We start from the raw sequence: 13,397 nt of genomic DNA, 5'->3' as shown, positions 1-13,397 counted from the left end.
GGTTTAAAGGTTTGAGTACTGATGAACATACACACACCATCTAAGCCACTTTTCTTCTGGGTTGTGGGGGGTGCTGGAGCCTATCCCAGAGATCATTGGAAACACCCTGGACAGGTGGCCAGACCATTGCAGGGCAGATACACAGACATATGCAATCACACGCACATTCACACCTTGGGGCAATTTAGGATCACTAATTCCCCTAACTACATGTGTTTGGACTGCGGGAGGAAACCCACACAGACACATGGAAGACATAAGTACTGGAAATACTTGTGTGTTTCACATGTTCATCACACAAATGTGAACTTCAAACTAGAAAAAGGCTCATAAAAACTGTCCATTTTGGCAGTAGAGAAATGGTAGTGTAAGTGTTTGCATTTATAATGGCAAAAAAGCAATGCTGTTGCCACTGCCACCTGAATACGTTAGCTGGATAAGCAAGAAATACTGTGTCATGAGCCATGAGCATTGGGAATGCTGAGAAGGTCATCTGTAATTTAAACTGTAAGTTATTAAAACCTCAAATGAGCATCTAGTCATCGGAAATACACAATTAGCCAGCTACAAATGTGTACAATTTAGAAAGCCTGTGGTAGGCATTGTTATTACATACCCACTATTTAACAGTACATCAGCTAGCAAGATGAGAGGGGCCAAAAAAGTCCTGCTTTGAGCCCAATAAAGGCTAGAGCCAGCCCTTACTGCCATATAAATGACTTATAAATAACATCTTTTTTTGATCATTTTTTGTGCAACTACTAAAGTACAAGCCTACAGTTTCCAAGTTTTTGCTGCTTAGCCATCTGCTTTCTTAGCTAGCGATTCTTAGTGTCTCCCAACTAAAGACAGACACAGCTCAAGCTCAAATAAACAAACATTTCTAAACGTTGCCCTCTAAAGGTGTTCCAGCACCAGTCATAAGTTAGAACTTCTGCTGTTTCTGTAAGATCCATGAAGTGTCTCAATAAATGTGTTTCCTGCTTTCTTTTATTTCTTCCCAACTCAATCTGTTCACAAGAGATATAAATACATAATTGTGAAAGCTTACATCTACGGAATATAATTGCATTTAGTTATCACAGGCATGGCTAATATGCATGTTAATATAACTGACAAAGAAAATACGCTTGATTTGTACTACAAACATTTTGAACCACCAATGTCCTCAAATTTTGACGTGCAGTGTGTAAGCATATACAATCAGACATGTGCTCACCTCAGAGTTGTCTAAGTGACGCTTCTTTTCCAAGTGACCATCAGTACAGACTTCCAATTCCTCTTCTGCAGAGCTCTCTCTGTAGCTCATCAACCTGAGAAATTCAAGTAGAGAAAGAAAGAAAGAAAGAAAGAAAGAAAGAAAGAAAGAAAGAAAGAAAGAAAGAAAGAAAGAAAGAAAGAAAGAGTGAGACAGGTAGGAAAGAGAGAAGGAGTGGGGCAGGAAAGGATAAGAGTTAAGGGAATGAATGCAGTACACAGCCATGGCTACTGTAACCACTTCCTTTAACACAAACAGTTCCTTTCCTGACTCCTAACTCTATCACTTTACTTTATACAGAAGCTCAGTGTAACTCTGTGGGCCCCTGCTAAGAGAGGGAACAAAACCACCTGGACAGAATTATACAGTGCCACAGTGTGTAGAGTAAGCTAACTCTAAAAGTTCCAGCACTTTCTTTCTGGTCAGTTTCTTTGTGTTTGCATTTCTTAGTCTATAACTTAAAACATTTCATTTCAAGAAGTAATATCTTTAATTATTATCCTTATCAGAGTCATTCCATGGCATCACCAAATGACAAGCGTAATTTGAAATGTTTTCTTGTCTAGAAATCACATTTTTTTTATGTCATCATTTGTTTCAACAAATTGTGGTGGATATAGTGATTCAGCAGCTATAGGCAAAAGACAGGAATGGGTGCATACTTGATGCACATTCTTAAACTAGATAAGGTTCATCTTTAACACAGTTGATTCTAAGAATATTCAACTGTTTTTAGACATTTTCTACTAAAGTATTTTATGAAGTGGCATTATTTGACTGTAATGTCAGGTAACGTAGCTGGTTTTAAGAAATAATAAGTTATCTGCTTATAAAATGAAAGAATTTTCTAAGCAGTAATAAGTAAAGTACTTTCATTGTGTTAGTAATTAGTAGCTTGTAATGAATTAGCTTTTTTGAGTAGCCACTTCAACAGTGGAGCCACCAATACTAACATTAACACTATTGTGAGTGGTCGGCTAAAGTTTACCGACAAATATTATGCTTTCCTTTTTTTGCTTTCCTCGTCTTTGTGTTTCTCTGTTGCACTTGGATCACCTTATTTAATGTTCCTTCTTAACCAGAAAGTCACACTTGAGAACCTCCTCTCCAAAATGATTATCACCTAATTGCCTTTTATCAGTCTGTCTTCACATAGCTCTGCATCATCATGTAACAACTTGTATTTTCATGGGTCCCTTTGCTCATGGAGGCCCTAAGCAGCTGCCTGTCTTTGCCTAGTCTAAAGACTCCCCCTGCTTAGCAAAAAAAACAGATCGTGGCACCTCAGTAAGCATATTTACTTTTGTATGCCAAATAACACTGAGAAGTACAACCTTATCATACTGGAGTTGTGCCATATGCCTCGTTTAACTGGTTGCAATGCTGCCTGTTAACGAGGTTCGGCACGCTTTACTGTTTTTCAAAGGTAAATTACACAACTTCTCTATGAATGTTTTTCGCTGGTGTTCTGATGAAATGTTTTGTAAAAATAGTGACCATTAACACATAAATGGGAAATATTCCGACATACTTTTCTGGATCAAAGCTATCCACTTCAGACAACATTTATAATAAATATAATTCATAACTCGAATGTTCATTGCCTAGTTTGGGGCTTGTTTAAGCTGCTATTTGGAGATTCTAATCCCTTTGACATTTGTGAAAAAGTTCCACTCACTGGGACACAGCTGACTGATTATCCTGGTTGTTGCCATGGTGAGTTCACACCGTTGGCAAAAGTTTACAAAAACTAACCAGGAGGTGAATAAATTAAATAATATTGTAAAAAAATTCTGTTTGGTGTTCAAGACATCATCAGTTATAAACACATTTATTATTCCAAAGAGTTTTATAGAATTCTGTTGAATTCAAAGGACTATTGATTACTGTTAACAGAATCAGTAGGTTACTTGATTACCAATATAAGTGATAGACCTAATTACAGCATTGGTCTTTGCAATACTGCCATCGCAGAATGATTAAAAATGCTAATAATCCCTTTGACCAATCAATATGCTTCACTGTGCACTGTGAGCATCTTGACCAATAACAGTTTGTATCTGTTGGTGTTCTCATGAGTTACATTCACCCAAGTTTTCACCCATCAAACACAAGTTCATCTTTAACTATATCACTGTTTTACATTACTGATGCCCCAATGCAGTTTTAGCATTTTGCATATGAAAACCACAATATGCAGCAAGATAACTGCAATACTAAAAATGTGCCCATATCAAGCAGCCCTAACACACAAACACACAGACTTACTGGTCCTCCCTGAAGTAGGTAAAGCCCACAAAAGGTAGTTGGTTGCCTACAAAGGCACGGGGGGGAGGGAAGGTCTCCACGTCTCCTTTCTCATCCTCAATGTCATCAAAATGACTGGTGTCAATATCACTGTTTAACTCCGGCACCACTGGAGCCATGGCTGAGAGAGAGAGAGAGAGAGAGAGAGAGAGAGAGAGAGAGAGAGAGAGAGAGAGAAATAATATAAAACTGCAGAGACCACCCTTTTTTGTGTATCTGTGTATGCGAGTATGTATGTATCATTCTCTGAAAGGCTCAGTGTGTAACTCACAAAGCAGACACTGTAGCTGCAGAGAGGAGTGGCGTCCAGCACTTGCCAAGCTGGCCACCTCTCTCTCTCTCTCTCTCTCACATCCACACACAAGCATGTTTTTATACAATATCAGGACATAAAGTCATGCACATGTCCCATACATTTAAAAATGGAAAAAAAAAAGGACCTGTTCACACCTGGCAGGTTCAACTGAAACAAATCCTGGTGCAATCAACTGTCATCTCTTCTCTCCATCTTCTCTACATACCATCCGAATCTCTACATGTATTCAGTTTGTTTGACTTTGAGAGATATATTTCTCACACAGCTCTGAATCAGTAATCAGTATGGATAGTTTCAGTTTTGAAACATGGTAATATTATAAAACATGCTACACAGGCAAAACAAGACATACATGAAACCCACATGCTCTGTTAGGCCAGAGTTGGTGCAGAAATTTAACTGAACATTATCCCAGTTACTGTGACCAAATATGTCATAAAATCTGACCCATCAGTTTGTACGTATGAATTTTGTTGACATTTTTGGTTCAATGTCAAATATGTCACTATAAATGCTGACACTGCATAATTTTCTGCTTTAATCTGGATCAAACAACAAACATAGACACTCCCTAAACCTAATCTTAACCTCAGCAAACATAAAGGAATGGTTTTACAGTTTTAAACAATGAAACCATTTTATTAGTCCTCACATTGTAGGTTAACTCTGTTTTGATACCTCACAGGACATTGTGTCCTGAAAATGTATGAAAACAAACACATAGAAAAACACTCACACTCCCTCTTAGGCCCCGCTTCTCCCTCTCCCTCTCTCCCCCTCCCACACACAGCCACAGATAGAGTATTTTACACCTAAAAAGCACTCCACAGTTCAACCCACTCTCTGTACACAGTCACACAGTTGCTTCTGTCAATAGTCCCACAGCCACCCTTAAGCCCTGTGCACACACTAACCCACCAAACATTCTGTGTGCAGGTGTCTCTAGAATTAGAGAAAAAAAATAAATAAATCAAACCAAATAATGTTTAATGGGGGAAGCGGCTATACGGTCATCACTTATCAGGTATTGCGTTATGATACATAAATACATTTCCAAACCTGTGCTGTGGTGTGGCACGTTGGGCCAGCTAACTAAGCTATCATTAGCTGAGCTAAAACACGAAGGTCAAGAACAGAGCAGATTTGATTTAATGATTGATCAATTGACTTTTGCTCTCTCAGATATTAGTCTTTATAATCTAAACACTGATCCAAACATCACAGACTAGGCTTAATTCTGCATTTCTGTCTCTTTATTGAGAGTTGTTCAAATTCACCTGCTTGTTATTATTTTAGCTCAGCTAATGCTAATCAGTGTCCCTCTTCAGCACTGTTCAACATAAATCATTTGTTTGGTAGATGGTTTGATGTTTATTGACTGATGGCTTGAAATTCATGTACTGTGTTTGCTTATTTGGTGATCAAGTAAGTGAGAATATGTACTGCAACAGTGCAGTGTATCATTTCATGGCAGTACAGTCTAGTATTAGTTAAAGTAAAGACAGAAAGCATTACAGAAAACACAGAGTTCTACTGTACACCACAGTGTAATGTTACTGCTTACACATACAACTGTATGTATTTGGTTTCTATAGGCTTGGTCCAGTTTCTCTAGCTCACATCTAAGCCAGGTTTTCTTGATTGCACACTTATCCTGAAAAGCAAAGCTCCAATCCTGACTGGCAGCAATGTTAGACCTGTGCTCTTTAATAAGAACTCATTCTGGCTCAGACTGAGTGGCTGAGAGTGACTAAAAACAGCTCACGCAGCGGGAAATCAAAAACAGATTGACAACTGAACAGTAGTAGAGACCGCTCTTAGGGATAAAGTGAGAGAGAGAGAGAGAGAGAGAGAGAGAGAGAGAGAGAGAGAGAGAGAGAGGGAGGGGAGAGAGAGAGAGAGGGGAGAGAGGAGAGAGAGAGAGGAGAGAGGAGAGAGGAGAGAGAGAGAGAGAGAGAGAGAGAGAGAGAGAGAGAGAGAGAGAGAGGAGAGAGAGGAGAGAGAGAGAGAGAGGAGAGAGAGAGAGAGAGAGAGAGAGAGAGAGAGAGAGAGAGAGAGAGAGAGAGAGAGATTTAGAGAGGGGAGAGAGAGAGACAGACAGAGAGAGAGAGGAGAGAAAGAGAGGAGAGAAAGAAGAGAGAGAGATTTAGAGAGGGTAGAGAGAGTGAGCAAAAGAGAGAGACAGAGGGAGAGAGAAGCTTGATATAAAATGACAGAAACAGAGAGACAGATTGTGAGATAGACAGTGAGACAGAAAGACAGAGGGAGAATCAGTAATACAGAGAGGAGGGAGGAAATAGAGAGACAGAGATACAGAGAAAGAGAGAGAGAGACAGTGAGCAGTGAGAAACAGAGATTGAGAGTGATAGAGAGAGAGGAGAGTGATTTAAAGTCCCAGAGAAAAAGAGGGACATACAGTGTGAAAGACAGAGAGAGAGAGAGAGAGAGAGAGCGAGAGAGCGAGAGCGAGAGAGAGAGAGAGAGAGAGAGAGAGAGCGAGAGAGAGAGAGCGCGAGAGAGAGCGAGAGAGAGAGAGAGAGAGAGAGAGAGAGAGAGAGAGAGAGAGAGAGAGAGAGAGAGCGCGAGAGAGAGCGAGAGAGAGCAAGAGAGAGAGAGCGAGAGAGCGAGAGCGAGAGCGAGAGGCTGCTGGTGGTTTTGAATCAGTCCTCTCATTAGCAGCTCTGCGTTGGGCTGGGTTCCACCCGTATCCAAAAATGAACACGACAGTGTGGATAAATAACTCAGAGCAACACTACACAAAACAGCACAACACGTTGGAAAAAAACCGATAATGTTCAAACACAGCACAGATGTGAGGCAGAAATACAGAACAAAAGGGCTCTTAACCAAAACTCACACCAATAAAGCCAATAATACTGATAATTTGCTTTGTGCTTTGACTACAGACACCAAAAGAGCTTTTACTGAAGCAAATTGTGCTGAAAAAGTGATGCACTGAATTAACTTCATTCAACTGTATATATCATTTCCACATAAGGGAAAGTGAAATGGTAAAAATGTAATAATCACAATACTTAAAGACACTTTCACAATACATTTAATTCATTTTGCTATTTATAATAAGTTATAACACTAATACAATCATTTGAATTTAAAGTTTCACATACTGAGTTAAACTAAAACTACCCCTATGTCTACATGCTCTACATACATCTACATTACTTTTTTCAGTATGTGTATGTGTGCAAAGAAACTACTCTTTATTTAAATGTCAAAACAGCCACTCATTTTCCAGCATCAGGAAGTATTTAATGTGTCTTTCCTTTATCTTTAATACAGCTTCCATTCTGTTCAGGAGTCTTGCTTTCAGTTTTTCAAAGAAATCTGCATTGATATTTTTTCACACTTACAAAGTTCAGTCTTAGAAGTTGGTTGCATTTTCTTCTTCTCACGATCCAAGCAATCGCAAACACATTCAATGATGTTCGAGTCTGGACTCTGGGCAGTCCATTGTTCTGACAACACCAGCAGCTTCTTTGGTTGATTTGCAAATTGTCTTCTTACTTGTCTATTCCTTTTTCTTAGTAACAACTTTGTGACAGCTACACATCCTTTCAGACCCAGTGTTTAGTGTCTTCTCACAGTGGAAGGATAGACTGAAACACCTGGGGATGTTTTTTCTTAAAGATGAAAGCTATAAGTACTGTTTATCTGATGGTAACACTTGTGGTCTAAAAGGTACTGCACAATGTTAGGAGTCCTATTTTCTCCAATTTTCTTTTACTTATTTTCCATTTACATTACATTTACATTTAATGTAAATAATGTAAATGTAATGTTTTCCTTTGACTTTCCTTATGCAAGTGGACTATCTTATACCTAATCTTCTCTGAAACATTTCCTGAAAAACTTATACTTAAAGGCAGTGTTGAGTGCAAACTAAATAAATAAAGGGTGGTCTCTGACCCACTACGTGCTATGATAAGAAAAATATTTGAATTTTATGACGCAAAATTGTGCATTCTTACTCACAGTCCTGTAGTGGGTGTACAGCATTTAGAGCGTGAAAGTATGTTTCCAACACATTCATGCAGAAATCAAACTGTTTACTTTATCACTCCATCTTTATGCAATACACGGCAGTGCTGAGGGCTGCTGGGATGCAGTACAAACAAGCCCAAACAAACTGAGTGCTTACTGTCTCTTATGGTGTCGAAGGTCCACTGGTCGTTTTTGAAGAAGGGATGAGATTTGATTTCCTCCACTCCTGTCCGGCCCAGCCTCACCTCCCTGAACATACCAGAACACTGATCAACACACTCAGAGCAAAACCAAACAAACACTCTCAACACAAAAGCTGCACACACATGCACATGCACAGCCTCCTCATAAACTAATCCATTCAGCAGAGGATGTGTGTGTGCGACTGCTCTGTCCAACTGTGTGTGGGTGAAGCCAGAGAGAGAGAGAGAGGAGCAACGCGGTGCAGAGGAGCGGCCACAGAACTCAAGAACCCCCTGACACGCGTGCGCGCGCACACACACACACACACACACACACACACACACACACACACACACACACACACACACACTCACAGCTCCCCTCCCTTCTTCACTCATGCTTGAGGGGTGCAGCAGACTCTGAGCTGCCACGTGTGGGACATTCCAGCTAAAGACCAAAAGTTAAGAGAGGACTATGTGTGTGTTTGTGTGCGTTCTGATCACAAATATCAGAGAAGGTGAACACACTGCTCTTCATATTCCTCTTGTGCTGGTAAATATGTGTGTGTCAGGTGTGCAAATGTTGTAGTGAGTGCTTGAGGGAACACTGTACTTGAGACACTGAATTTAAGTGCATTAGGTGGAATGAATGAAAGTAAGTGAGTGAGTGAGCAGAGCAGACTGAGAGGAGTGGATGAGCTTTTGGAGCGAGTATGTGTAAAGAGTAAGGAATTAAACATGAGTGAGTGAGCTTGTGGAGTGTGTGAGGAATGAGTTAATGAGTAAATGAAAGGAGTGAAAGGAATTAAAGTGAAGGAGTGAAAGGAATGAAATAATCATGAGTGATCCATTGGAGTGAGTGAAAATACTGAGGAACTGAATGATGGTGAGTGAGTGAGTGAGTGAGTGAGTGAGTGAGTGAGTGAGTGAGTGAGTGAGTGAGTGAGTGAGTAAATGAAAAGAGTGAGGAATTGAACAAGAGTGAATGAGCTAGAGTGAGTATTTTAAAGAGAGTGAATGAGATGGAGGATGGAGTACACTAAAATAGTGAGTAAAATGAGTGACAACTGAAAGGACGTGAGTGACACAGAGGAGTGAATGAATAGTTGAATGAGTGAGTAAATGAAAAGAGTGAGGAACTGAACGTGTGAGTGAGCTAGAAGAGCGAGTGAAAAAAGTTTGGAAACGAATGAGATTAAATGAGTGAGTGGAGTGAGCAACTGAAAAGAGGAAGAAGTTGACTGAAGTTGAAGAAGTTGAAGAGATTGAATGATCTTGAGTGAGTGAGCGAGTGAGAGTTTGTTCAGCTCTGAGTTTTTCATCAGATATGATCTGGGCTTGACTGTGCAGATTAATGTCCGTGATAAATCCATATCTGTTATTAATGTGAATAATGTGAAGACCACTGCTCAGGAAAAAAACACAAAACAACTTACATGCACACGTTTATCATAAAGTGTGATGGTGTGTGATGAAATAAAATAACATTATGTTCATATCGCCATGAACTGAATACATATCCAATCCATGACCACATGGAAGGTTGCTCAAATCAGATTTCCAAAAAAAAACAAAAAAAAAATCACATATTTGTGTTCACACATCTCTGACAATGTGAAACAGCTGTGTCATCTGTGAATAATTTCTTGTTCATCTGTGTCAAAATATTTGTGCCACTTAATGTGAGCACTGCCTTAGTGAGTGAATAAAGAGGTGGGTGGTCATGAGTTTATGAGTGTAAAGGAAAAGCAATTTGCAGGGATTACACTCAGCAGGTGGCAGATGTTAGACCATGTATAAAGGAACAGAAGGAAATATCAAATATAATTAGATGATGATATAATGAACCAACATCCAGTCAGTTACTCTTTACTATACAGTTCATGCAGTTATTACACAGTGATCGTTGTTATTTACAGACTCTTTATATGGTCTTGTTTATGACACATTTAGTTGTTTTGTGTTATAGAAGTACTGAAGACACCCATGACATATTTGGATATCCAATATCTATAAGAAAGTCATTTTGTGATTTAATAACAGCACATCTTACTGACAACACTTACGTGCATGTGTGGGAAAATGGGAAAAATAAAGTGTACATAACAGAAGGTATGTTCAATTCTCTCTGTGACCTTCTCTCACCTGTCAGTCAGGAAGGCACAGATCAGGTTTTTAGCTTCTTTGGACATTTCCACATCATCAGGGAAGGCCAGGCTGTTTTTGTGGTCCATGATCTTTCCATAAGTGCCCACCAGCGACTCCGCATAGAACGGCGTGTCACCTTTAGGAAGGTAAAATCAAACATAGTGTAATTATTTATGAAATTTACATAGTACTTTTAAACTATAACAGCTCACGTCTGACTTACAGTAATAGAACAATATCAGAAGCAACCAGTGCAAACACAGAAAACAGACTGAATAATTTATAAAATATCAACTAACCCACACACAAATGCAACAGGAAATAAATACTAGGAAAACAATAAATAAATAAAAGGCAGCTAAAGAGAAGAGGATACTCACCAACCAGTAGCTCATAGATGACGACACCCACAGACCACCAATCACACTCACGTCCATAGTAACCTGTCCCACCCTGTGACATCAGCACCTCTGGCGAAATGTAGTCAGGAGTTCCCACAGCTGTGTCACAGCGGACCATCCCAGACTGCCCAACCACACATACAACAATTAAACACATATACATACAACCGTACACAAACAGAGTCCATTACAGACACATTAGCCATACACCTGAGTGCATGCTAAATATTAGGTAAATCAGCAGCAACTGAGGTACATGATTCAGTGAGCATTTAATCTGCTCTCCACAAGATGGCAGAAATGCTAACTAATTTTTTTTTTTTTTTTTTTTTTTTTTTTTTAAAACACACTCTCTCTCAAAAGTAAATCATTGTTCAAAAATTTGGAATTAATATTCTCAGTAATATAAAACCACAGAAAAATGTATTAAAATGATTCTAATATACAGAAGCCCTGTGCAACTTCCAAGTAAAATGTGGGAAGCTGAAAAGAATGAGCAGTGGACTGAGAAAGATGCTTACCATCAAGAACAAAGCTACTATACAATGAATATCCAGGAGGCCTTATATTTTATATAGTAAATATTTTATATAAGCAAAAAGCTAACCTGGCAAATTAAGGAGGCTAACGTGACAAAAATGATGTAAACTGACAATTACAGTGTATTATTTTTCATTTAAAAACCTCTTGAAATATTGAATAAAAAGCTGAAATAATGTATAATGTTTATAATATGTATAATATTTAAATCTACACTAAAAGTTGCAATAGGGCTGCTCAAACATTTGAAAGCAGGCTGTATCTATGGATGCTGTGGTGGCAACACTGCCATTTTTGGGGATTTGGGGGGGGTTAAGGGTATGGTAAATCGGGTCGGCCATACGTGTTTTTCTTATTTGTCAGTGCCTGTGCTCATGCTTAAGCATTGTCTTTTTTGAAGGAACAGTGGGAATAAAGTGGTAAATGTTTAATTAAATGGATAACCAGAAATAAACCACTGTGTCACAGTATGGGGAACACCATTTTTAATTGAAGGTCAGTGTTTTATGGTGTCAGCTATTGTTTTGATTAACAACAGGCTAAAACAAGACAGATCTTCTATCAGTAGTCAGCAATGCATCTCAGTGAATGAGCGAGACAGAATTACAATTATGTTATATAAAATATGAAATGGCCTATGAATACATGAAACTCATGAAACTGAAGATTGTGAAGGGGTGCTGCCGAATAATTTTCAGGAGGTGCTTCAGCACACCACAGCTAGTTACAATCATTAATACGTGACTTAAAACTTATATTAGTGTGTTACTCTTTTTTTTTTTTGAATTAATCGTGTACTTCACACCCACACCCATTAACAAACCAACCTTGTCCATTTTCATGCAGGTTCCGAAGTCAGCAAGCTTGAGGTGGCCATTACGGTCCAGCAGCATATTATCAGGTTTGATGTCTCTGTGAATGAAGCCCAGCGAGTGGATGGCGTCCAGCGCCAGCACCATCTCAGCTGTGTAGAAGCGAGCCCACTTTTCCGGCATGTCATAGTTCATGGTCAGGGTCACCACATCTCCACCTGGCATGAACTCCATCACCAGGTACAAGTGCCGCTCGTCTTGGAATGCGCAGCACAGCTGCTCAATGACAGAGGCAGTAAAGATGGTTAAGAGTTTGTTACAACAAATGAAATCAGTTTATTCTGATGGTCCACTGTAGTGGCTTTGTAGACATTCAACTAATTTAATTTCAATTCAAGTATTTTTTTTCCTACCCTTAAACTGAATGCTTACTCTAACCTAACCTCAACCCAAAACCAAAACCTAACTTAAATCCAAACTCCAACACTGATAATCAACAGTGTCACCAGGCAGACTGTTTACAACTTGAACGTTTAACTAACTTGTAAGGGCTTTCTGGCCTAAAATTAGCATTTAACATTTTGCCATGTTATGTAATATGCTGTATCATAACAACCTCATTGGTTTCTTCAGCCTCATTCGTTTCCAAACAACTCTTTCTAAAGCTGGCACAACTGTCTGAGGCTTCTCCCTGTAGTCGCAAGATTTTGAGTTTGAATCCTGCTGACACCACAGCCCAAAAAGTCTGTCTTTATCTGCAACTAATGAAACTGTGGGTCATCAATACCAGCCAATATTATCAGCCAATATATATTAGCCAGGCTCTACTACAGAGCAAGAGAACGAATGCTGATCTACATATCATATGCAAAATAATTTCCAGGAAATGCTGCGTTGAGGATTAACACATTTGTGTGATTCAGCACCCACGCATCCACTAGATAATGCAGGCTCTGTCTTCCCTGTACTTGAAAGCTCTGTAAAAGATATATTCTTCCATACCCATGACAATGTTTGTGTATGTGGGTAAAAAGGAGTATGTGGGCGTATTAACATTTTACCTGAACGATCCAGGGGCTGTTGGAGAAGGCCATGATGTCGCGCTCCTCCCAGAAGAAAGCTGAGTCAGAGCGCTTGATCATCTCAAACTTACTCAGTTGTTTCATAGCATACACTTGTTTAGACACCTTGTGCCGCACCTACACACACACATACACAGTGCAGAGGTTAATGGTCAGGGTGCGAGTGGTGGTCCTCTAAACATTTACAGTCGCAATAGGAGTTTAAATCCCATTGTTAGGCCTTTCTCATAATGGACCGTTATTGCCCTCTCACATTAGTGCCATTTATCATCACTCATTTAAAGGCAGAACCACTCTTAATTTATTTAAGTTTGTCAAAAATTTTATATAATTTCCAGGAGATATTTCT

The 13,397-nt window shown here is 39.3% G+C and overlaps 1 protein-coding gene across 4 annotated transcripts in view; it reads right to left on the bottom strand.

The window, feature by feature from the left end:
- Positions 1–13,397, bottom strand: part of rock2b (rho-associated, coiled-coil containing protein kinase 2b) — a 60,708-nt gene that overhangs the window by 33,448 nt on the left and 13,863 nt on the right. For all 4 annotated transcript variants that reach the window (XR_005130212.1, XM_037537977.1, XM_037537978.1 and 1 more), the window contains exons 4-10: positions 13,028–13,165; positions 11,982–12,242; positions 10,594–10,738; positions 10,211–10,349; positions 8,041–8,132; positions 3,527–3,686; positions 1,220–1,313 (exon numbers count right to left, since the gene is read on the bottom strand). Coding sequence is in view for 3 of the 4 variants with exons in the window: in XM_037537977.1 (XP_037393874.1) it covers positions 1,220–1,313; positions 3,527–3,686; positions 8,041–8,132; positions 10,211–10,349; positions 10,594–10,738; positions 11,982–12,242; positions 13,028–13,165 (1,029 nt within the window). In the remaining variant the exon portion in view is untranslated. The remainder of the gene's footprint in view (positions 1–1,219; positions 1,314–3,526; positions 3,687–8,040; positions 8,133–10,210; positions 10,350–10,593; positions 10,739–11,981; positions 12,243–13,027; positions 13,166–13,397) is intronic.

The sequence above is a fragment of the Pygocentrus nattereri genome, chromosome 4, assembly GCF_015220715.1.
Source record: "Pygocentrus nattereri isolate fPygNat1 chromosome 4, fPygNat1.pri, whole genome shotgun sequence".
Taxonomy (NCBI): Eukaryota; Metazoa; Chordata; class Actinopteri; order Characiformes; family Serrasalmidae; genus Pygocentrus; species Pygocentrus nattereri.
This window is presented reverse-complemented; position numbering and strand designations above follow the sequence as displayed.